Source organism: Homarus americanus, unplaced genomic scaffold, assembly GCF_018991925.1.
Source record: "Homarus americanus isolate GMGI-L3 unplaced genomic scaffold, GMGI_Hamer_2.0 scaffold53880, whole genome shotgun sequence".
Taxonomy (NCBI): Eukaryota; Metazoa; Arthropoda; class Malacostraca; order Decapoda; family Nephropidae; genus Homarus; species Homarus americanus.
The window spans coordinates 167,501-190,000 of record NW_024742610.1 but is presented as its reverse complement, the minus strand read 5'-3'; the positions used below and the strand labels follow the sequence as shown (position 1 = coordinate 190,000).

Here is a 22,500-nt window from a genome sequence, read left to right as displayed (position 1 = left end):
GACAAGGCCCCAGTGTAACCTGATCTAACCCAACTTAAGTTACTGAGTGAGTTAGTAACGTTTTGACTTAGATCTATCTTACATCTGACCTCTTGACCTACATTTAACCATTTATCATACATTCGACCTACATTCGACCTAAATTTGCCATACATCTAACCATTTAACCTACATTCGACCTAAATTTGCCATACATCTAACCATTTAACCTACATATAACCTACATTTAACCATCTAACCTACACTTGACCTACATTTAACCTACAATCAACCAACAATTAACCTACATTTAACCATCTGACCTACACTTGACCTTGTACGAGTCAAACTTACCCAGACATTAACTAACTCATAAAGAGGAGATTGGCACGACCTATTGACTCTCGCCTCGTGCATTAAAGGTGTCGGTGTTGCTTGTGAGAGTGAGCATAATTACCTACCTAAGTCACAGGTAAAAGTGAGGACAGGTGAGTTAATGAGTGGACTTAGTGGAGGCTTTGTTGCTCCAGGTGAGAAGAACTCTATGAATCATGAGTGAGGGAGTGAGGTGGTGGGGGGACTGTGAGGTGGTGGGGGAGTGTGAGGTGATGGGGGGATGTGAGGTGATGGGGGGATGTGAGGTGATGGGGGAATGTGAGGTGATGGGGGAAGTGTGAGGTGATGGGGGGATGTGAGGTGATGGGGGGATGTGAGGTGGTGGAGGTGGTGATGTTTCTTTGACTGATTGATTGACTGATTCACTTACTGAATTACTGAGAGAATTTTCTTCCTCACAACCACATCTCAACCAAACGCCTCATAACCTAACCTAACCACCTCAAAAATACTCCTAAGTGTTAATAAAGGTGAATATTACCTCCGGTGTCATGGCCGTCTGAAGAATTTATCTCAAAAATTCCCTGGAGGAGAAAGTTGTCGAGTCGTTAACTATTCAAGAAAAGTAAAATAACCTCAAAATTTTGTAGGAATTTGGGGTCCAGCTGTTGTACCTCCGGTGGCTGGTGACACCGAGGGCCCCCACCTACTGCAGGAGGGGAAGAACCACATGAAGAAGGTCTCTGATACATGGATGATGATGAGGTGTCTTGTGGGGGTGATGGGTGAGGGAGGGTGGTGAGGGAGGGGTGAGGGTAAGTGGTGAGGGTGGGGAGGGAGGTGGTGAGGTGGGAGAGGGGTGGTGAGGGTGGGGCAGTGAGGGTGAGAGCAAGTGAGGAGGGGTGGTGAGGGTGGGGAGTGAGGGTGAGGGTGGGGTGGTGAGGACCTTGTGTGTGCTAGAGGGGTGAGAAGGGAAGAAAGTTCTCTAATGAAGGTATTTTATGATGGTCACCTCAGCGGCCAGCAAGTCACCAGGTACAGCTTAATTGGGACCTACTAGGAATGGGAACATCACTATCACTACCACCATTATCACCACCAACACCACCATTATCACCACCAACACCACCATTATCACCACCCAACACCACCATTATCACCACCAACACCACTATTATCACCAACACCATTATCACCACCAGACCACTATTATCACCACCAACACCACTATTATCACCACCAGACCACTATTATCACCACCAACACCACTATCACCACTACCACCACCATTATCACCACCACCACCACTATCATCACCATTATCACCACCACCACCACTATCATCACCATTATCACCACCACCACCACTATCATCACCATTATCACCACCACCACCATTACCACCAACACCATTATCACCACCATTATCACCACCAACACCACCATTATCACCACCAACACCACCATTATCACCACCAACACCACCATTATCGCAACAACTACCATTTTCACTACCCCAACACCACCATTATCACCACCAACACCACCATTATCACCACCATTACTCACCACCAATATCACCACCAACACCACCATTATCACCACCAACACCACCATTATCACCACCAACACCACCATTATCGCAACAACTACCATTTTCACTACCTTCTCTAATCTCCCATGACCTTATCTGACCTCCCATGAGTACCCTTGATCTCCCATAGGACCTACCATGACCTATTTTATCTTCTCTCTCTCTCCTTCCACAGTGCGACCTCTATCGGCGGAGATCACAGGGGCAGCGGTGAGCGGGTCAGTCAGGGCAGGTGACATGCTTGACCTGACCTGTACGGCGAGAGGGTCACGACCTCACCCCATCATCTCTTGGTACAAAGGCGCAACCCTCCTACGGACAGAGAACACGGATAGGGTAAGTGTCTGTCTGTCTGTCTGTCTGTCTGTCTGTCTGTCTGTCTCTAACACCCAAACAATCTTACCTTATTTTCTCCCTAAACGCGTGTGAGTGGAGCAGCCTCTCACGACACCAAGACAGGGAACGTCACATAAATTGAGCTCAGATTACAGGTGAGGCGTGTGAGGTGCTTCCGGCAGGTAACACACTCACCTGCCACCTGGCCGTGATGAGGAGGAAGGGGGGGGGGGTGAGCACTAGTCCTTGTGGTGTGGTTAGGTTTGGTTGAATTTGGGTTGAAGACGACTAGGAACTTGTCATATAGGCCCCCAGTCTTAATAGGCCCCAACCAAATCTAACCATTCCGATTGGGGCTCTACCTGTATAGGAATAGACCCCGAATCCTAATAACCAACCAATCTAATGGACCCAGAGTCCTCCAGGAATCGTAATCTAAACGAACCCCCAGCTTCTATTTTAGGTGGGTTAAGTTAGGGGCCAATTAGCAGCGAGACCCATTTAACCAAGTGCCCTTTATAACAATCTATCTTCATCAGTCCTCTAATTAAATCATAGGGACCGTCAGGTGGGGCCTAAACTGACCTACCCTAACCCTGGTATTATTTTAAGGTTACAGAAGGTCAAAGGTCTCGAGGTTCAGTGAGTGCTGGATACGAACGAGTGATCTGATATGAATAAATAAATAATACATATCTTTTAATTATTCATCCGTGGATTTAATTTTTTTTCCTAGGTGAATTAATTTTTCCCAGGATGGACTACGATACCTGAAGTATTTTTGTTTTTTACTTAATGAAAATAATATTGGATTTATATTACAAAATATAGGTGTTCAGTATAGACTTAAAATACTTACAAACTTATAATACAACAATAACATCTACTTATAGGGAATAACAATACTTAAAACACCTATTGTATAACTTAGTCTTTCAAACTTACAATACACAGAAAGTCTTAATTTTAGACAGACTTAAAATAAAGAGGAAAGACTTGTCTGTTCCCCCTCTCCCCCCCCTCCCTCCCCTTCCTCCTCTTCTGCCCTCTCTATTGTGGGTGTGTTGCTAATCAATCTCCTCCTTCACTAGAGTTACGGCTGTAATGGTGTGTGTGTGTGTGTGTGTATGTGTGTGTGTGTGTATGTGTGTGTGTACATTATTCATACATCAGTAGAAATCTGTATATCTTGTATGTTCGGCTCTTATACACGTATACATAAACACGTGTCTGCTTGTGTATCTGTGTGAGTATGCGTGTTATATGTATATGTATGTACAATATATATACATACATACGTCTATAAATGCATGCAGACACGTTTACATCCCAGGTGAACGTGTGTACATGCATGACTGTAAGTTATTTCAGTGGCCCTGTGCGTGTCTACATATACTGCCACTGTGTAGTCTCTTGCTTGGCATTGGTTATTTTTCCCGACTTATTTCCTTCCTGACTTATGTTCCTCCCAACTTATTTTTACTCCCGGCTTATTTTTCTGCCGAATTATTTTTATTCCCGACTTATTTTCCTCCCGATTTATTTTCCTCCCGACTTGTTTTCCGCTCGATTTATTTTCCACCCGACTTAATTCCCTCCATACTTATTTCCCCCAACTTATTTTCCACCCGACTAAATTTTCTCCAGACTTTTTTCCTTCCGATACAATACTTCCCCCACCTACTTTCTTCCCAAAACACCTGCTCTATCACCACCATTATGTTCGGAAAGTTTGATGAGAAAAGAATATGTCTGAAGAATACATTGACTGAGTGCTCGAGGCTACAGTGTCAAGATTTATTTTAATGGAGACACTGTGGGAAATTAGTGCATGTTGGGCCCTCTGCGGTACAAGAAAACATTCGGGATATATTAGTGTTACCTTCCTCATAATAACAACAGTAACAAAAATATCAACAATAATAACAACGAAAAGATTAACAATAAAAACAACAATAACAACATTAATAACATGACTAACAATGCAAACAATAACACCAATAACAATATCAACAAGAAATACAACAACAAAACAACAACAATAATAAATAAAACAAAAATAATTAAACCTATAATAATATCAACAACAGTAACAATAACAACAACAACATAAACAACAACAACAACAACTTCCGGATACGATCTAAGTAAAGGGAAAAATATCTCACACAAATTTATCGAGACTTAGCAGGAAACTTTAGGGGAAAATATCAAGACAACTTTCGCTTTTCATTATTTTGGCGAAATATATTCCAAGGAAATTTAGTCTTACTGGGTTTGACCACAACGCCAGTAGCTATCCGACCACGACAGTAGCTACCCGATAACGCCAGTAGCTACTCGACCATGACAGCAGCTACCCGACCACGCCAGTAGCTACCCGACCACGACAGTAGCTACCCGACCACGACAGTAGCTACCCGATAACGCCAGTAGCTACTCGACCACGCCAGTAGCTACCCGATAACGCCAGTAGCTACTCGACCACGCCAGTAGCTACTCGACCACGTATCAATACTTTTCCTGCAACATTCAATTTGCAATACACCGCACAAGGGTTTGCTACTCTCTCTCTCTCTCTCTCTCTCTCTCCTGCAGACGGTTAACAGCGTCGCCAAGAAATACGGCTACAATCTTTTTCGGGTATATTTTGGTCTAAAATTTAGGCAGCGGACGAGGAAGATATAAAGTGGATCCACACACTAAGTCAACCCCCTCACCCCTCCCCACCCCCTCCCCTTCCCTCTCCCCCTCCGCCCTCCCCTCCCTCTCCTCCCTTCCCCATTTCGGTCTTCCTAAGTCCCCCCTCCTCCCTCCTTCCCTAAGTCACCCTCCTCTTCCCTGACCTACCTGTCACCCTCCCCCTTGGTCTGCCTGCCTGCCTTTCCAAGACGTCTTAAATTCGTACCATAAAAGAGCGCCACCACAGGCACAAGGCGGGCGAACGTTCATCTGGCTTAGCCTCCATAAGCGTGTCATTTGCGGGGTTGGAAGGGAACGCCAGGCACTGCTGATTACTCACCCTGGCGATGTTTTTCACGGGAGTCCTTGAGTCCGGCTCTTGACTACTGGGTAAAGCTGCTTGAGTCGTGTTTTTGATGTCTCTTTTCATCGAGTGGGACAGATGTGGCTTATGTCTCGCGCCTTCCGGGATTTTAGACAAGACATTGGTTATGGCTTTTTCCTCACCACCAGCAGCGACGGCGTCAGTAGTGTTAAGTCTGGATGGTTTGGTCAGTGTGTCTCTATATATTGGGGATGAGAAATATGTGTCTTATATCATTTACTTTTATATAGTAACTTGAATTTAGTGTTTTTAATTATCCCTAATTCCTCTTTGTCCTCTTCTACTTGGTCTTCCACCTATCTACCCGTCCTTGTCCACCCACCCATTCATCCACCTTACCATCCACACTCTACCTCCCTTCCCGTCCCCTCCTTTTCTCTCCATCTCATCTCCTCACCACCTTCCCCCTCCTTCATTCCTCATACCCTCTTCCTTCTCTCCTCACGTCATCTCCTCTTAATCACCTCCCCACCTCCTCTTCTTCTCCTCACCTCATATCCTCCTCTCCCCCTTCTCCCCTCCTCTTCTCCCCATCTCATCTCCTCCCCCTCCCAAGTCATCGAGCTGGCCCCGACTACCAGACAAGGTGACGACCAAACTTGGGCTTCAGTGAGGATAAGAGCGATCGTCACCTGCCTCCCTCGATGGTCCTGCTTAGGGGTGATTACTCCAAACGGTACTTAGGTGGCGGGGAGGCAAGACGGGCGGGTCCCTGCCAACCCCGAGGAGGAGAGAAGTGTTGTTTGTGAAGAGCAAGAAGGTGTTGAGGACTGATTTTGCAAGGGCGTGTAGGATTGGATGGCTGTCTCTCCCCCGTTGCGGGATGTATAGGACAAGGATCTCTCTCGTACACAAGGGCGTCTAGGATCCACCCCCTTCCATCTTCTCTTATGGCACAAGTTTCCTCACTAAAGCAGTTGTTAAGAGGGAGGGAGGAGATCATGGTTACCTAATAAACACGCACACACACACACACACACACACACACACACACACACACACACACACACACACAGGTCGAGGGCGTGGGTGGTGATAACGGGCGGCAGGAAGAGGTAAATTGGGTGGACGGTTCCTCTCTCTCTCTAGATAATTGATATCTGAGGGAGACAAAAGCTACCAGGTGAGAATTATGTGGTGAAGGTGCCAGTGGGTGTCATGGTAGTGCTAGTGATGGCTAGTGGTAGTGTCAGCCAGTATATAGAGGTTAGTGATAAAATAGAATAATAATAATAATAATAATAATAATAACAATAATAATAATAATAATAATAATAATAATAATAATAATAATAATAATAATAATAATAGCAACAACAAAATACTCTAATAACAAACCCCCCAAAACACAACTTCAATAACTAACTATCACTTAAAACAGACCAACACGGTAGACCTGTACAAGAGACCAGGTGAGAGCAGATGGGGGGGGAAGGGGGGTGAGTCCATTAGCGGGTTGGCAGGGGAGGAAACTGTAATGAACGGGCTTGGGGAGGGGGTGATCGACCTCCACGCCCCCCCCCAGATAACACACAGACACCTGCCAGATTACACCCACGATCCCTCCACCTGCCTGATGAACGAGGAAGATAGATAGATAGATAGATAGATAGATATATAGATAGATAGATTGTCTTTTTCGTGTTTCTGTGTATTTTAAGTATACTGTATACTGTATATGTAACTCTACGTTTCACATACATACATACATATATACATACATGAATATATCCCTATGGTAAATAATGTCGTCTAGTTTATATCTAATCAGTTTTAAGGAGTGTTTAGACTGACCTTATCTCCTGAAATACGAGAGAACGTCATGGGTCGTAAATTAATCATTAGCCAATCAGATCACTCTTTGGATGACGTCATACAATTGAGGACGTGTGATTGGACCATTCAAGGTTATAAAGATAACGCTTCACGACCTTTTGCCCTCAGTTCCTCCCTATCACTCGGGCAGTTCACTTCGTTTTTTTTTATCAAATTAAGTTAAACGTTACAGTGTGTGTGTGTGTGTGTGTGTGTGTGTGTGTGTGTGTGTGTGTGTGTGTAGTATTGCAGGTATTGTACGCGTGTGGGTCAGGGGGTATTGCAAGGTCAGAGTAGTTAGGTCAGGGTAGTGCGGATCTTGGCTGGAGTTTACCCAGTATAGCTGTTAGGGATGACGTGAATGACCAATACAGTAGTTGGGTAGTTAAGACGTATATGTTCTACCAAGAGGAAACAGTTGAGGCGGAGTATTGCTTGTGAACACGGGAGACTGTGTGTGGTGACCTACCTACCTCTCTGATGCTGGGTGAGTGGAGGAGGAGGATGAAGAGGAGGAGGAGGAAGAGGATGAAGAGGAGGAGGAGGAGGAGGAAGAGGAGGAGGAGGAGGAAGAAGAGGGAAGGATGAGGAGGAGGAGGAGGAAGAGGATGAAGAGGAGGAGGAGGAGGAGGAAGAGGAGGAGGAGGAGGAAGAAGAGGGAAGGATGAGGAGGAGGAAAAGAGGAATGTTGATGAGGAGGGAGAACAAGAAGAAGAAGAATAAGAAGAGGGAAAAAACATCAGCAGGGGAGAAGGAAGACCCCCAGGTAAAGTCCCCAGGTAGGATCTCCAATTAGGACCCTCAGGTAGGACCCCCGGTAGGACCCTCAGGTAGAACCCCCGGGCCATTAACACATAACCAGTACACTTTACACTGGCCATCCACTGACTCACTCGTAATAAATTTGGGGGTCACGTCCGAGTGTGTGACGAGGGAAGGAGGGAAGGAAGAGAGAGAGGAGAGGAGGGGGAGGAAAGGGGAGGAATGGAAAGCGGAAAAGGGTGGAAGGGAAAAAAGGAAGAGAAAGGGGTAGGAAGGGAAGGGTGGGAAGAGGAAAGAGAACGAAGGGAAGGGAAGGAGGAGAGGAGGAAAATAGGAAGAAGAACGAGGAGGGGAGGGAATCAGAGAAACGGGGAGTGACAAAACAGAGAGAGAGAGAGAGAGAGGTGCCTAAGGAAGAGAGTGTGGACATGACAGGGGGAGAGAGAGAAAAATGAAAGTTAGAGCGGAACGGAAAAGGAGGAAGGAAGAGGAGGGGTAGAGAAAGAGGAGCAGAGGAGGAAGAGAGGGAAGAGGGCGTGTGTGTGTGTGGACGTGGCGGATAGAACGAACACTCAAGAGGTTAAATTTGTTAAGGGATCGTGTAGGGGAAGTACTTGAGGCGTGTAACAACGTGGTGGCGTGGGTTGTATGACGGGGCGTGTACTAGACAGTGTTGGGGCATGGGTCTGTGGGTATAAGGCGTGGTTTTGGAGTGAGTCGTGGTTGCTATATATAACCCTGGAACGTAATTATGATGTGGGTATAGTGCGTGTGTGGGGGGGGTGGTGTGGGGGGGGTGGTGGGGGAGGGGGGCATGTCTGTAAATTGGCTATGTCTTGGTTTATGGATCTTAGGTGTGGCTGTGTGATGTGGCTGTGTGGTGTGGCTGTGTGGTGTGGCTGTGTGGTATGGCGTGTAATCTGAAGGTGTATCAGAAGGACCAAGACAAAACCTAATTTTGAAGACCTCTGTTAACACCTACAACTCAGGTGTAATGGGACCCACACACACATACACACACACACACACACACACACACACACACACACACACACACACACACACACACACACACACACACACACACACACACACAAAGAAAACTAAATTACAGGCAAAACAAAAGTGATATTCATTACACCTTTAATATGTGTCTCAGGTCCACATTATACATACCAACCAGCTTATGACCCTCTAGTCTAAACACACCTGAGCCAGGTATTGTTGAGGATTAATTATACCCGGAAGCCTCAGGACACCTTGGAGGTTACCTGTCCTGCATACCTTTAGTTCAAGTGCCCTTTAATAACTAATTTATCCATAACTTCCTAAAATAATGAGGTAAATTACTGATTATTGAATATTTTTTGAAGTACTGTCCGGTTACAGACACACACACCAAGTTCCATCAGAATCGGTTTATATTGACTCGAGTTATTGCCATTACAAACTCAGAGACACAGGTGTATGAACCAAATAGCTCAGGTAAGGACGGGCAGCATGTCCACGTGTCCCCGTTTAAATAAAGGCTCGTGGAACATGACGTGTTAGCGACTTTGTGCTACATTTGTTAATATTAGAGGGGTAACTGTGTCAGAGCTGGCAACCCTGATTAATGGTAAATTGCATCAGCCTGCCTCAGTGTCGTGTCAGCTTTATGTGTGTGTGTGCGCTCGCTCTTTCTATTTACTAGGATGGTCAAGTAGCTTCCTTCCTTAATCTCATGAGGTCCTACATGAAGTTTGATAGGATATTACCCTTTTTCATTAGTCCTTTAAGATCCTATATAGTATTAGGATATCCTGGTAGCTTCCTCCTTGGGTCCAATCAGATCTTAAGGTCCTGGATCCTACGATTATTAGGTCCTAGACACACACACACACACACACACACACACACACACAGGACTTGGCTAGCGGCTTCCCTCCTTCAGTCAATAGATCCTATATTACACAGGATTCGGACTGCAGCTTCCGTCTTGGGTCCTGCAAAGTCCTACATTGCCTGAGAGGGATGTGAATGGTTCCTTTCTTATTCCTAGTGGCTAAAGGATAGATAGATAGATAGATAGATAGATAGATAGATAGATAGATAGATAGATAGACAGATAGATAGATAGATAGATAGATGCATTTGTATGTCACGGTGTTGAGTTTCCATAGAGATTTTTTCTTTTCTATCGACAAGAAAAAACAAACCATTATGAGGAAACAACAAACACAAAACAAACAAACAAACAAACAAACACAAACACCAACACAAAAGTAACGTATAATTAAAAGGTTTTCAGTTGATATCCTCATTTTTTCCTGTAATTTCATCGTCATTATCACACTGAATAGAAACCAAATGAGCGAAAAATTTTGCATTACCGAACAATTTGTCTTTATTTATTTTTTTTATTTTTTTTTTATTTTTCGTTTTCTTTTTATTTTATTTTTTGACGATTTTTTTTTGTTGAGTAAATTTTTTTGTGGTTTATTTAAAGTTGATGAATAGTTTTGCATCTCTCTCTCTCTCTCTCTCTCATTTCAATCTATCCATTACTGTCTATCTCTGTCTGTCTATCTCTGTCTATCCGAGTCATTACGTCAAGTCTATCCATCACTGTCTGTCTCTGTCTCACTCTGTCTTTTTGCCTGTCCTTGTCAAGAGTTATGAGACGACACTTGGGAAGAGTTGTAAGGAGAGGGGAGGGGGGGAGGGGAGGGAAGTGAGGGAAAGAATGAGGGAGGAGGAAAGAGAAGGAAGGTTAAGAGAGTGGAGAGGAGGGAGGGGGATGGGAGAGTGAAAGGGGGAGAATGAGGAAGAGAGAAAGAGAGGAGGGGGTGAGAGGGAGAAAGGGGAAGGGGTGAAGGAGCAGAGGGGGGGGGGAGAGAAAGGGAAGAGGGGTGATTAATGAAGAATTTATATAATCTCTCCCCCAAAAATCTTCCTTCCCGTCCGTCCGTTTGTCCATCTCATCTCCCACACTGAGGCAAAGTTTTCACACACACTCAGTAAAACACACTCTAGCACGCACTCTGTTCCTCCTCTTGCCTGTTTCTGTTTCACTCTCAATTTTAATACTTCTGTTTCATTCTTGTGTTTCATAGTTTTTATTATTATTATTATTATTATTATTATTATTATTATTATTATTATTTACCTTTCATTTTCGTTTCGTATTTTGGGTATTTTTATTATTAATTTATCTATGTTTTATTTTGTGATGTTATTCTTATTTTTATTTTGTAAGACTGTGGCTTATGACTGTTGTGTGTTGTTCCTTCCTTCCTCCCTTCCTTCCTTCCTTCCTCCCTACCTCCTGTGACCACCAGACTAACCCCCGCCTCTCTCTCTCCTGCAGAAGGACGTCACGAGTATGGGTGGAGTGAGTCACGTGAGGGTGGCGGTACAGAGGCGTGACAACGGGGCCAGAATCACCTGTCGTGTCACCAACCCCGCTCTACCTCTCCACACCTTGCAAGACCACATCGTCATTAACGTTACCTGTGAGTACCTGTGTGTGTGTTTGTATCTCTCTCTCTCTCTCTCTCTCTCTCTCTCTCTCTCCTCCAATCATAACCAACCACCAAACTTTCTGACAGATCATCATCACAGTTCTCAAAACACACACATCCAAAACTACCTTGAGGAGCTTATTATTCCCCCCCCCCACCCCCAACTCTGTTATGTACTGTAGGAGAGGGAGGGATATATATTGATCTGTACCTGTCTCTTTCTTCACTCTGTCCAGCCTGTTTGTCTGTTTGTCTGTCTGTCTGTCCATCCCTCTGTCTTAAGGTGTTCTGTCATCAACGAACCATCATGAAGTAATAATAGTAATAATAATAATAATAAATAATAATAATAAATAATAAATAATATATAATAATAATAATAATAATAATAATAATAATAATAATAATAATAATAATAATAATAATAATAATAATAATAATAATAGTAATAATAATAATAAATAATAAATAATAATAATAATAATATATGATAAAATAATAAACAGAAACTTCAGAAAAAAAAATAAAAAATCCCCACCAGAAGAGGCCTTGGGGATGGTCTTGGCGTAGAGTGGGTCGCTGGCGGGGGAATTTTTTCGTAAGAGGGAAAATCTTCCATCTCCGGCCGCAAACTATTAGAGGAAGTTGTAAGGGCAAGAAAGTGGTGGGGAATTTTGCGGTTGAGGGAATATTTTACGGTTGAAAGGAAGGGTAAAAGACGGTTAAGAGGAGATGTGAGTTTCCCCATCACCCTGGCCCCCTCCCACATACCCCTTCTCCCATAATACCCCTCCCATAATACCCCTCCCATAATACCCCTCCCATAATACCCCGTGACAGGACACTCATCCCGTCACACATAACGAGCTACATTGGGTCTATTTAGCGTTTAAGCATCTAGAGTGTGTGTGTGTGTGTGTGTGTGTGTGTGTGTGTGTGTGTGTGTGTGTGTGTGTGTGCACGTAAGAGCTCTGGGCTGTATGCGGCTCTGAGCTTGGGTAGGATTACGGGCCTTGAACCTGGCTAGTGTTTCTCTTGCATTATACATAGGGGCGCCCTCTCCTTGCAGCCGATGGTACGCACGTGAGGAGGGAGAGGGTGAGGGAGGAGAGAGGGGGGGGAAGAGATGGGTAAGGGAGGAGAGAGATGGGGGGGGAAGAGATGGGTAAGGGTGAGGGAGAAGATGGAGGAAAGGAGTGTGGGAAGGAGGAGAAGGGTTGGGGAGAGAGAAGAAGAGGATGAGGGTGAAGGAGGAGAGGGGGAAGGGTGGGGAAGAATTGGGGAGGAGAGGGTGAGGAAGGGAGTACAACCAGGGTGAGGGAAAGGAGGGTGAGAGAGGGTGAGGAAACAAGTTTGGCCCTTAGAGAATAGCGAATGGTTACTATTGGCAGGAATCTTGTGTGTGTGTGTGTGTGTCTACTCTAAATTCAATGGGATGTTAAGGAGCTCACAATATCCCCTCCTGGAGCAGCAATAAAACTCGTGTCTTTCCAGTGAGTCGCAAAACTTCTTACTTCTCCTCCTCTTCCTCATTCCTCCTTCCTCCTCCTCTGGCCCTTTCTCTTCCCTCTTCTCTCTCTCTCTCTCTCTTTACGCAGCTGCCTAGGTTATTGTTGTTGTTGATTTTGTAAACACGGCTTTTGGTGGTAGTGGTGGAGAGGGGGATGGAGAGGGGAGAGATGGGGTCAAGGTGGAGAGGGATGGAGAGGTGGGAGTGGGAGGGGGGCGGTGATTGCTGTGCTCTTGTTCCAGCAGCTGATGGTAGTAGTCGTGGTAGTGGTGGTATTGTTGTTGTTTCTAATGGTGGTAGGGAGAGGGTAGAGAGTGGGGAGGGGGGTGGTAGGGGCAAGGGGGAGGGGTAAGGGGGTGAGGGGTTAACGTCTGATCCTTGTACCTTCCTTTGAGTTGTGTTTCCTGGGGTTTGGTTGGCTGGTTTCTGGTACAGTACTGTTTGTATTTTATTTCATCTGCTGTTATCGCTGTTTCTGTTGCTGTACCGATGCTGTTTTTTGGTCTTCCTGTTGTTGCTGGTATTGTTCTTCCTTTTGCTGTTTTTTGTTTTGCTGTTATTGCTGTGCCGATGCTGTGTCTCGTCCCCTTGTTGCTATTTCTGCTTCTGTCCCGATGATGCTTCAAGGCCCACCCCCCCCTGCTGCTGCTCCTGCTGTTGCCGCCCATAACTCTCTTTTACGACTCTGCTTTGACCGATAAGTGGACAGAGGATATATACACTTGACCCTCGAGTCGGTGAGTGAACCTTAACCTTGATTCGAGTATTAGCTTGTTATTCTTGTTGGGAATTTGTAGCTCAGGAACTTGGGAAGGTGACCATTTGGCGCCTCTAGATTTTGTTTTGTTTTTATTCGTATTACCACCTGGTAGATTTTTTTTAGGGGGGGGGTCTTTTTGGGGGGGTCTTTTGGGGGGGTCTTTTGGGGGGTCTTTCCTTGCGTCGTTGATCTAAATGTACTCCAAACTATGAGAACTTTTGGCTCTGACGTCAAAGAAATTGATTGACAACACACACATGCACATACACAAAGCATACACACACACACACACACACACACACACACACACACACAGTAACCCCCTCCCTACCTCCCTTCCCTCCCAACACCTTTCCCTCCCTCCCTCCCTCCCAGCACGTCCCCCTCCCCACCAAGAGTTGAAGGCATGACCCCCTGCCGAGCCTCGCCCGTGTAGTGACTTTAAAGTTGATTAAAACAAAACCGGTAATTACTCTTCGCAAGAAAACTTCCTCGACGCCATTATACAAGTCCAGTGAGGCCAAGTTTTGTTGCGAGGGAGGGAAGGAGGGAGGGAGAGGGTGAGGGAGGGAGAGAGTGAGGGAGGGAGGGGGTGAGGGAAGGAGGGGGGAGCTGGACCCACCACCAGGCTTGTTTTGCTTTCCTCTCTCTCTCCTCCCCTCCTTCAATTTCTTCCTTTTTTATTACCTCCCCCTCTCTCTCTCTCTCTCCCTTTCTCCTACCTTCCTTCCTTCACTCCCTCGGTCCTTCTCTTGTTTTCACCCTTTCCTTCATTATTTCCTTCAATCCCTTTCTTTTTCTAACCCTCCATCTCCTTCCTCTTTCCTTATCTCCCTTTCTCAATCCTTCATACCCTCAATTCGTCCTTTCCTTCCCTCCCTCCCGCCCCCCCCCTCTTGACCACTGCTTGGCTCCAGAGTGCCGTCGTCATGAAACGTTGTATTTGGCTCAGTGCCACGACCATACCTCTGAGACTGAGATCAGTGCCTGCCGACCATGCTGGACTGGGATCAGTGCCGACCATGCTGCTGCTGAGACTATGATCAGTGCCACGACCATACTGCTGAGACTGGGACAGTCAGTGCCACCGACCATACTGCTGAGACTAGGATCAGTGCCACGACCATACTGCTGAGACTAGGATCAGTGCCACGACCATACTGCTGAGACTAGGATCAGTGCCACGACCATACTGCTGAGACTAGGATCAGTGCCACGACCTCTCACTCTGTAAAAACGACCTCCAGTACGGTGTGGACGACCTCTTGTCTCGTATACGACCTTTGACCTTGTGGGGAGCGACCTCCAGCCACTCCTCCCTCTATTGACCCAGTGAGAGAGAGAGAGAGAGAGAGAGAGAGAGATAATGAGGACTGGGTCAGGTCACACACAGGGCGCCTTCAGTCAGCCGCTTCGCTTGATAACTCAGCTGATTTATAATTCAATCCTACGAGGCTGAGCAAGGGAGGATGGTGGAATAGGAGGCCCTGTGTAGGATGGAAGAGTGAGAGGGGTGGAGGATGGAGAGGTGGGGAGGTGATGGCGCAGTGGGAGGGGGTAGAGTGGGAAGGGGTGGAGGATGGAGAGGTGGGGACGAGTGAGAGTGGGTGGGGGTGTAGGATGGACTAGTGGGAGGGGAAATGGTAAAGGATGGAGGAGGATGAAGGATTGGAAGGGATAGAGGTTGAAGGGGTGGGAAGGGGAGTGGAGGATGGAAAAGAGGGAAGGTTGATAGAGGGGGAGGAAGATGAAAATGAAGGAGAGAGAGATGGAAAGAAAAGGAAGAGGGACGAACTAGGAATGAGAAGATAGGAGAGAGTGAGAAAATGCAAGGAGAGGGTATAGAGGGAAGGGAGGGAAGGAGAGAAGGGGAGTGAGAGAAAGAAGGAAGACTCGAAAGAAGAGAAGAAGAGAGAGAGAGAGGCATTACAAACAAAAGAGAAACGGGGGGAACTAAAACCTTGGATAAAGATGAAAACACAATCGAGCCGAGAAGACAAAAGAGGAAGAGGGGGAGACGAGGAAAGAGTGTTGGCTAATGCCGAGAGGGAAGAGGGGAGAAAGAATGAGAGAGAGACCAGGAAACGACGATAAAAATGAATCGGCAAAGACACTGATGAATCAAGGTATCCAAGAGAAATGAGAAGGTAAGGGTATTGGTTAAGGTGTAGAAGGGAAGAAGGGAAGGAGATGAATGAGGAAGAGGAGGAATTGGTGATAAAAATAGAGAAGTATAGACACCGAGGAATCAAAAAAACATTGTAGGATATAACGAATGAAGGAATAAGGAATTGGCTTTGACTTATGGAAGGAAGAGGAGGAATAGAGGACTGAATAAAATAAACGAGGAAATGACAGTAAATATGAAGATTAGGCAAAGACAATGATAAAGCAAAGAAGCAAAGAATGGAAGAACAGAGGAGGAATGATGCCGTGTGTGTGTGTGTGTGTGTGTGTGTGTGTGTGTGTGTGTGTGTGTGGTGAGGTGTGTAGGTACTGTTGATTCTGTATGTCATAATGTGTTCAGAAAGACTCACCACCACGATCACCACCTCACCGTCACCACCATCACTACCACCACATCTCACCACCACTCCAACCACACTACCCCCTCACCACCACCCTCACCACCACTTCACCACCACCACTTCACCACCACCTCACCATCCACGTCACCACAACAAACTCAGGCAGACAGCGCTAAAATATACACTTAGGAACTCTGCGCCGGAGACAGCTTGCACTTTGTAATATTTCAACCGCAGTGACCAGGCGTTCTTCCTCCTCCTCCTCCTCCTCTCCTCTTCCTTCTATTCTTCTCCTCCTCCTCTCCTCTTCCTTCTTTCCATTTCTACCACCTCCTCTGTGTTCCTTCTCTTCCTCTGTCTTCCCCCTTTCTTCCTTTTCCTCCTCTTCTCATCCCCCTCTCTCTTCCTCGTTCTCTTCCTCCTTCTTCTCCTCCTTCTTCCTCTTCTTCCTCCACCACCCCCTCCTCCTCACCCTCTGCAGACGTTATTTGATACGCAGTGGTAATTACTGAATAATTGTCTTCACCCTCACCTCACTTTCAATACCGACTCCTAAAATGATGGTGATGGTGGTGATGGTGGAGAGTGTTGGAGGGAGAGGAGGTCATTAGCAAGGAGAATATGTTGGAGAAGGAGGGAAAGAAGGAGAAGGGGAGAGAGAGAGAGAGAGAGAGGGAAGTAAGTGATCAGTGTTTAAGTTACTCTAATAGGTACGACACATAGGCTATATCGTACTAAGATACACATAACCAAGTGTAGTATCGTACTTACAGAGTCGAGATATTACCGTACATTTGAAGTATCGTACTCACTGCAACCACCACCACCACAATCTCTCAACTCTACTCTACTCTACTCTAGTCTACTCTACGCTACTCTACTCTGTCTCTATTAAATTTTAGGTAGCGGTATAGTGTAAGAATCTTAACTAAATGGTTCACGTATCATTACCAATATTCATGACCTCTAAATGACCCCTAAATGACCCCTAAATGACCCCTAAATGACCCCTAAACGCCGTGAGGAGACGATAAATCCCTGGTTGGGTCTAAATGCCTAGGATGATGGTGAATGGTCTTTCCCACACACACTGTTCTCCTGATGGATTATCCCCGAGTGAGGGAGAGGAGGGGTGATGTATGTCCCTCTAGATACCTGTGATACCTGTGATACCTGTCGTAGTTGGTAATGAATCTACCTCAGGTGTACTATAGGTGTGACTGTGGGGAGAGAAATGGATTTTACCTGCTGTGTGTGTGTGTGTGTGTGTGTGTGTGTGTGTGTGTGTGTGTGTGATGAATGTTTATATTGCGTGATTAATGTTTGCTTACATTCGGGAGACAATTACTTCAAAGGACTTTTACTTTGCGTGAGATATTTACAATTTCACGAGACATAATTATACTGCGTGAGATATTAATATTACGTGAGACATGTTTATATTGCGTGAGACAGATACATCTATAGCGTGAGACATTTTATTGCGTGAGGTGTAAGAGTATTGCGTGACACCTATCTACATTGCGTGAAGTATTTAATTATATTGCGTTCGAAATAGTGTGTGTGTGTGTGTGTGTGCGGAAGTTGTGGTTTTAGCCAATAGACCGATTTCCAATTGTGCTTCGCTTAGTGGTTGAAACGTGAACTAGAGATCCATCCCCCTGACGTGTAAAGTCAGTACTAACTACAAGACAGATTAATCGATTATTTTTTTGTATTTTGTTTTTAAATAATTATGTCGTTTAATTAATCGTTTAAAGTTCTAATTGTATTGTTTATAATTCTTTACCTGTCTTAATTTTATAATTTGTTACTTGTGTGAGTTGTACCTGGGAACACACCTGTCTGTATATCAACAACTATTACCACCACTACTACTACAACTACCACCATCACTACAACTACATCTACCAACATTATTACCACCATTACTATACCACTACTGACACCATCACCACCACTACCACCATCACCCCCACTACCACCACCTCCACTACCACCACTACCACCACCTCCACTACCACCACTACCACCACCACTGGGAATATTGGTTGCCTGTGAGACACTTCCGCCCTTAGGCACGCAACTCACCAGCCAAGAAAAATAGAGAGTGGAAAAGAAAGAAAGTAAGAGAAAGTGTGTGTGTGTGTGTGTGTGTGTGTGTGTGTGTGTGTGTGTGTGTGTGTGTGTGTGTGTTTTGTTCTCTCTCTCTCTCTCTCTCTCTCTCTCTCTCTCTCTCTCTCTCTCTCTCTCTCTCTCTCTCTCCCCACAGTAACTAACACACTCTCTCTCTCTCTCTCACAGACGCACCAGAGGTTGAGTTAAGGATGGGGAAGCCGCTTGAAGGAACAGTGGTGAGAGAGGACACGAACCTTTACCTCACCTGCCACGTAGACGCCAACCCTCTACCACACACACTCGTCTTCATGCACCAGGTGAGTGAGTTGGTAGAGTGTGTTTATGTGTTTTTTTTATTGGAGTGTGTTGGTTTTCGTTAGATTAGAGTGCGTGGATGTCCTTCAGAATACACTCACGCTTCTTTATCAACCAGGTGAGTGTGTTGTAGAGTGCGTTTATGTTTTAGATTGGAGTGTGTTGGTCTCTCTCTCTCTCTCTCTCTCTCTCTCTCTCTCTCTCTCTCTCTCCTGTGGTCATGTAATTTAAATCTCCTTTCAGAAATCCCATCTCCCTTCACCTCTCTTCCCCTCTTTCCTCACTTGTCTCCCTTTTCCCCTCATCTCTCTCACCTTTTCCCCTCACCTCTCTCTCACCTTTTCCCCTTTCCTCTCATCCCTTTTTCCCCTAACCTCTCAACTCTTCTACCCTCTCCTCTTCTTCCCCTCACCTCTCATCCGTTCTTCCCTCACTTGTTTCCCCTTCTTTCCCTCACCTGTCTTTCCCCTCTGATTGTTTCCACTCAGGTTCACCCTCAGCTACTCTGCCCCCAAAAAATTTCCCTGCCAGTTTCCCCTCTCTTGCCAAGATTTTCCCCGCCACCTTGAGTATATTCTCTCCCCTCCTCCTGCAATCATAGCCCTCTGGCGGTCATTCGGAAAATTAAATTGATGATGATGATGATGATGATGATGATGATGATGATGATGGTGATGATAATGATGATGATGATGATGGTGATGATAATGATGATGATGATGATAATAACAAAAATAACATATAAAAGAAGGAAATTACCCAGATCAAATTACCCCTCTAAACTACCCAACCACACAAGGTCATTGGGAGTTAAGGGCTATTTAAGAGAATTTGATAGTTTTGGGGCTCACAGAAGTTTAAGTCATTGGGTATGGTGGGGTGGACAGGTGAAGTGGACGGGTGAGATGGACACTAACTACCATTCCTCTCATCTCTTCTCATCCTCCTCTCCTCCCTCACCCTCACTCCCTCACCTCCCTCCCCTCCCCCCTCTCCATCCTCCTCTCCCTCCCTCACCTCTCCTCCCCTCACCTCCTCCCTCACCTCCTCCCTCCTCTCTCCCCTCACCCTCACTCCCCTCACCTCTCCTCCCTCACCTCTCTCCCTCACCCCTCCCTCCCTCCCCTCTCCTGCCTGCCTCCCTCACTCCCCTCTCTCACTCCTCCTCTCCCATCCCCTCACCTCCTCCTCACCTCTCACTCCCTCCCCCTCTCCCATCCTCTCCCCTCACTCCCCTCACCTCTCCTCCCCTCACCTCTCCTCCCTCCTCTCCTCCCCTCCTCTCTCCCTCCCCTCTCCCATCCCCTCACCTCTGCCTCCCCTCACCTCTCCTCCCCTCACCTCTCCCATCTCTTTACTCTCTCCCCTCACCTCTCCTCCCCTCATCTCCCATCCCTCACCCCTCCTCCCTCACCTCTCCTCCCTCCTCTCCTCCCTCCTCTCCTCCCCTCACCTCTCCCATCCTCACCTCTCTTCCCCTAACCTCTCCTCCTCCCTCTCCCATCCTCACCCCTCCTCCCCTCCCTCTCCTCCCCTCACCTTCACTCCCTCCTCTCACTCCTCACCTCTCCTCCTCCTCCCCTCCCCTCACCTCTCCTCCCCTCCACCTCTCCTCCCTCCCACCTCTCCCATCCCCTCACCCCTTCCCTCCCTCCCTCTCCTCCCTCCCCACCTCTCCTCCCTCCCCTCTGCTCCCCTCACCTCTCACTCCCTCACCTCTCACTCCCTCACCTCTCACTCCCTCACCTCTCACTCCCTCACCACCCACAGCTGTGTGTTGTTGTCTGTGTTCTTCCTTTGCTCTTCCTTCTGCTTTCTACTTTCTCTCTTTTCTTTCTTCTTGTTCTTGTTCCTCTTGATATTGTTGTTCTTCTTCCTGTTCTTGTTGTTCTTCCTCTTTTTCTTGATCCTCTTCTTGATCTTCCTTTTCATTTTCTTCCTTCTCCTCTTCCTTATTTTTCCTTCTCATCTTCTTTCACCTCTTTCTCTTCTTCCTCTTCCTTTCCTTCTTCTTCCTGTCCTCCTTCCCTTCCTTCCACCTCCTCCCCTTCTCTTCCTTCCTCCCTCTTCTTACTCCTCCTCCCCTCCTTCCCTCTCCCCCTCTCCTTATTCGCTCGGAAACATTATTATTATTATTATTATTTTCGTGATCTTCTTATTGTTTTGTCGATGTTATTATTTAGCGATATTGTTCTTGTTTTGTTTTTGGCGACATCGCTGTTGTTGTGTTTGTTTTATTGTTTGTTTTATTACTTTGTGGTCCACCTTAGCCGTTGTTTGTACACACACACACACACACACACACACACACATACATTTACATATAAACATGTTAACACAGAACACACGCACACGTTTACATATACAAATGTTTACAGAATACTCACACAGACACACACATATTTACATGAACACATGTATACACAGCACACACACACATAAACCTACACACGTTCATGCAAGACACGCACAAGTTTAAACAGCACACCTGCTCACACACACACACACACACACACACACACACACACACACACACACACACACACACATTCTTACACAAACTGGTATAAAAGTTTACTCGTTAAGTGTTACCTGTTGTATGACACGCTAGGTGAAGGAATACTGTGTTTACACTTATTAATGATTCACACCTGGATCAAGAACCTAACCTAACCTAACAACACAACCTAACTCAACCTAATCCAATATGTTAAAAATATAAATTCATTTCAGGATATTGACATAGTCGAGTTAAAGGATTAAACTCCATAATACACAGGGGTTATTATCCTACTACACAGAGGGTTAAACACTACACTTACACCTCACTTAAGGGATCAACACACGGCAGGTAATGTATATTTATGAAGGAGTTTTGGTAATCTTGCAACATCATGTATTAGCAATTGCAATATTTTACACCTGCATGAGAAGTTTATTTAGCAACGATTTTTTTTCTTCAGAATCTTGCAACAACAACATTCATTAGTTGGTGCAATATTTTTCATCTATTACGTTATTATTTATATTTTGCAATTTTGATTTTTATTGATTAGATTACGAAGGAAATTATTATTATTTTTATTATTATTATTATTATTATTATTATTATTATTATTATTATTATTGTTATTATTATTGTTGTTGTTGTTGTTGTTGTTGTTGTTGTTGTTGTTGTTGTTGTTGTTGTTGTTGTTGTCGTAACGTAATTAGAAAGACAAATATAAATATAAATACCAAAACTACATAAAAATGACAACGAGTTCCAATACTTTCGGGTCCAGTTTCTCTATACACAAATCTTTCATCAGAGGAGTGGGTCGGGGTCGGGGTTCGGGTTCGGGGTTCACGAGGGGAGAAGATCAGCTGGTGCCGATACAGAGAAGCTGCTTCGCTACACTTCATTCACTAGGGGCTCCGACAATGGTGGGAATCTGAGACTTATAGCTTGTTGTGTTAAGGTCGAAGGTGGCTTGGTGCGACTGGGGTGTAAATATCCCCCTGACTCTCCTCCCTCCCCCTGGGGTCGTGTGGCCGGTCTGGTGTGGCCCCGTAAACACTTGGGATCAGTTGATATGACCGCTAGTATTTGCATGTTACGACGCCCTCACAGCCTAAATTTACAACCAAATATCTCCCCCGGGTATTTTGTTACTTTCTTATGTAAATGGAGTATTTTATAGGGATTTTTATTTTAGATTTATTTTTTGTGTGTTTGGGGGGATTTTGTTTATTTTTTTTTATAAGCAGTTTAGTTATTTTATCTTTCTATTTAGGTTTTTTTTTATATATGAAAAAAATACTCTTCTGAGACTATGGCGAAATGGTTGGCGTTCAGGTGAAAGAAAGAAAGAAAGAAAGAAAGAAAGATAGAAAG

The 22,500-nt window shown here is 45.4% G+C and overlaps 1 protein-coding gene across 4 annotated transcripts in view; it reads left to right on the top strand.

The window, feature by feature from the left end:
- The window catches only part of LOC121876969 (synaptogenesis protein syg-2-like), a gene marked incomplete at its 5' end in the record, with an annotated part of 122,371 nt that overhangs the window by 234 nt on the left and 99,637 nt on the right, over positions 1–22,500 (top strand). For all 4 annotated transcript variants that reach the window (XR_006090858.1, XR_006090857.1, XR_006090856.1 and 1 more), the window contains 3 exon segments: positions 2,085–2,245; positions 11,239–11,383; positions 18,495–18,625. Coding sequence is in view for 1 of the 4 variants with exons in the window: in XM_042382549.1 (XP_042238483.1) it covers positions 2,085–2,245; positions 11,239–11,383; positions 18,495–18,625 (437 nt within the window).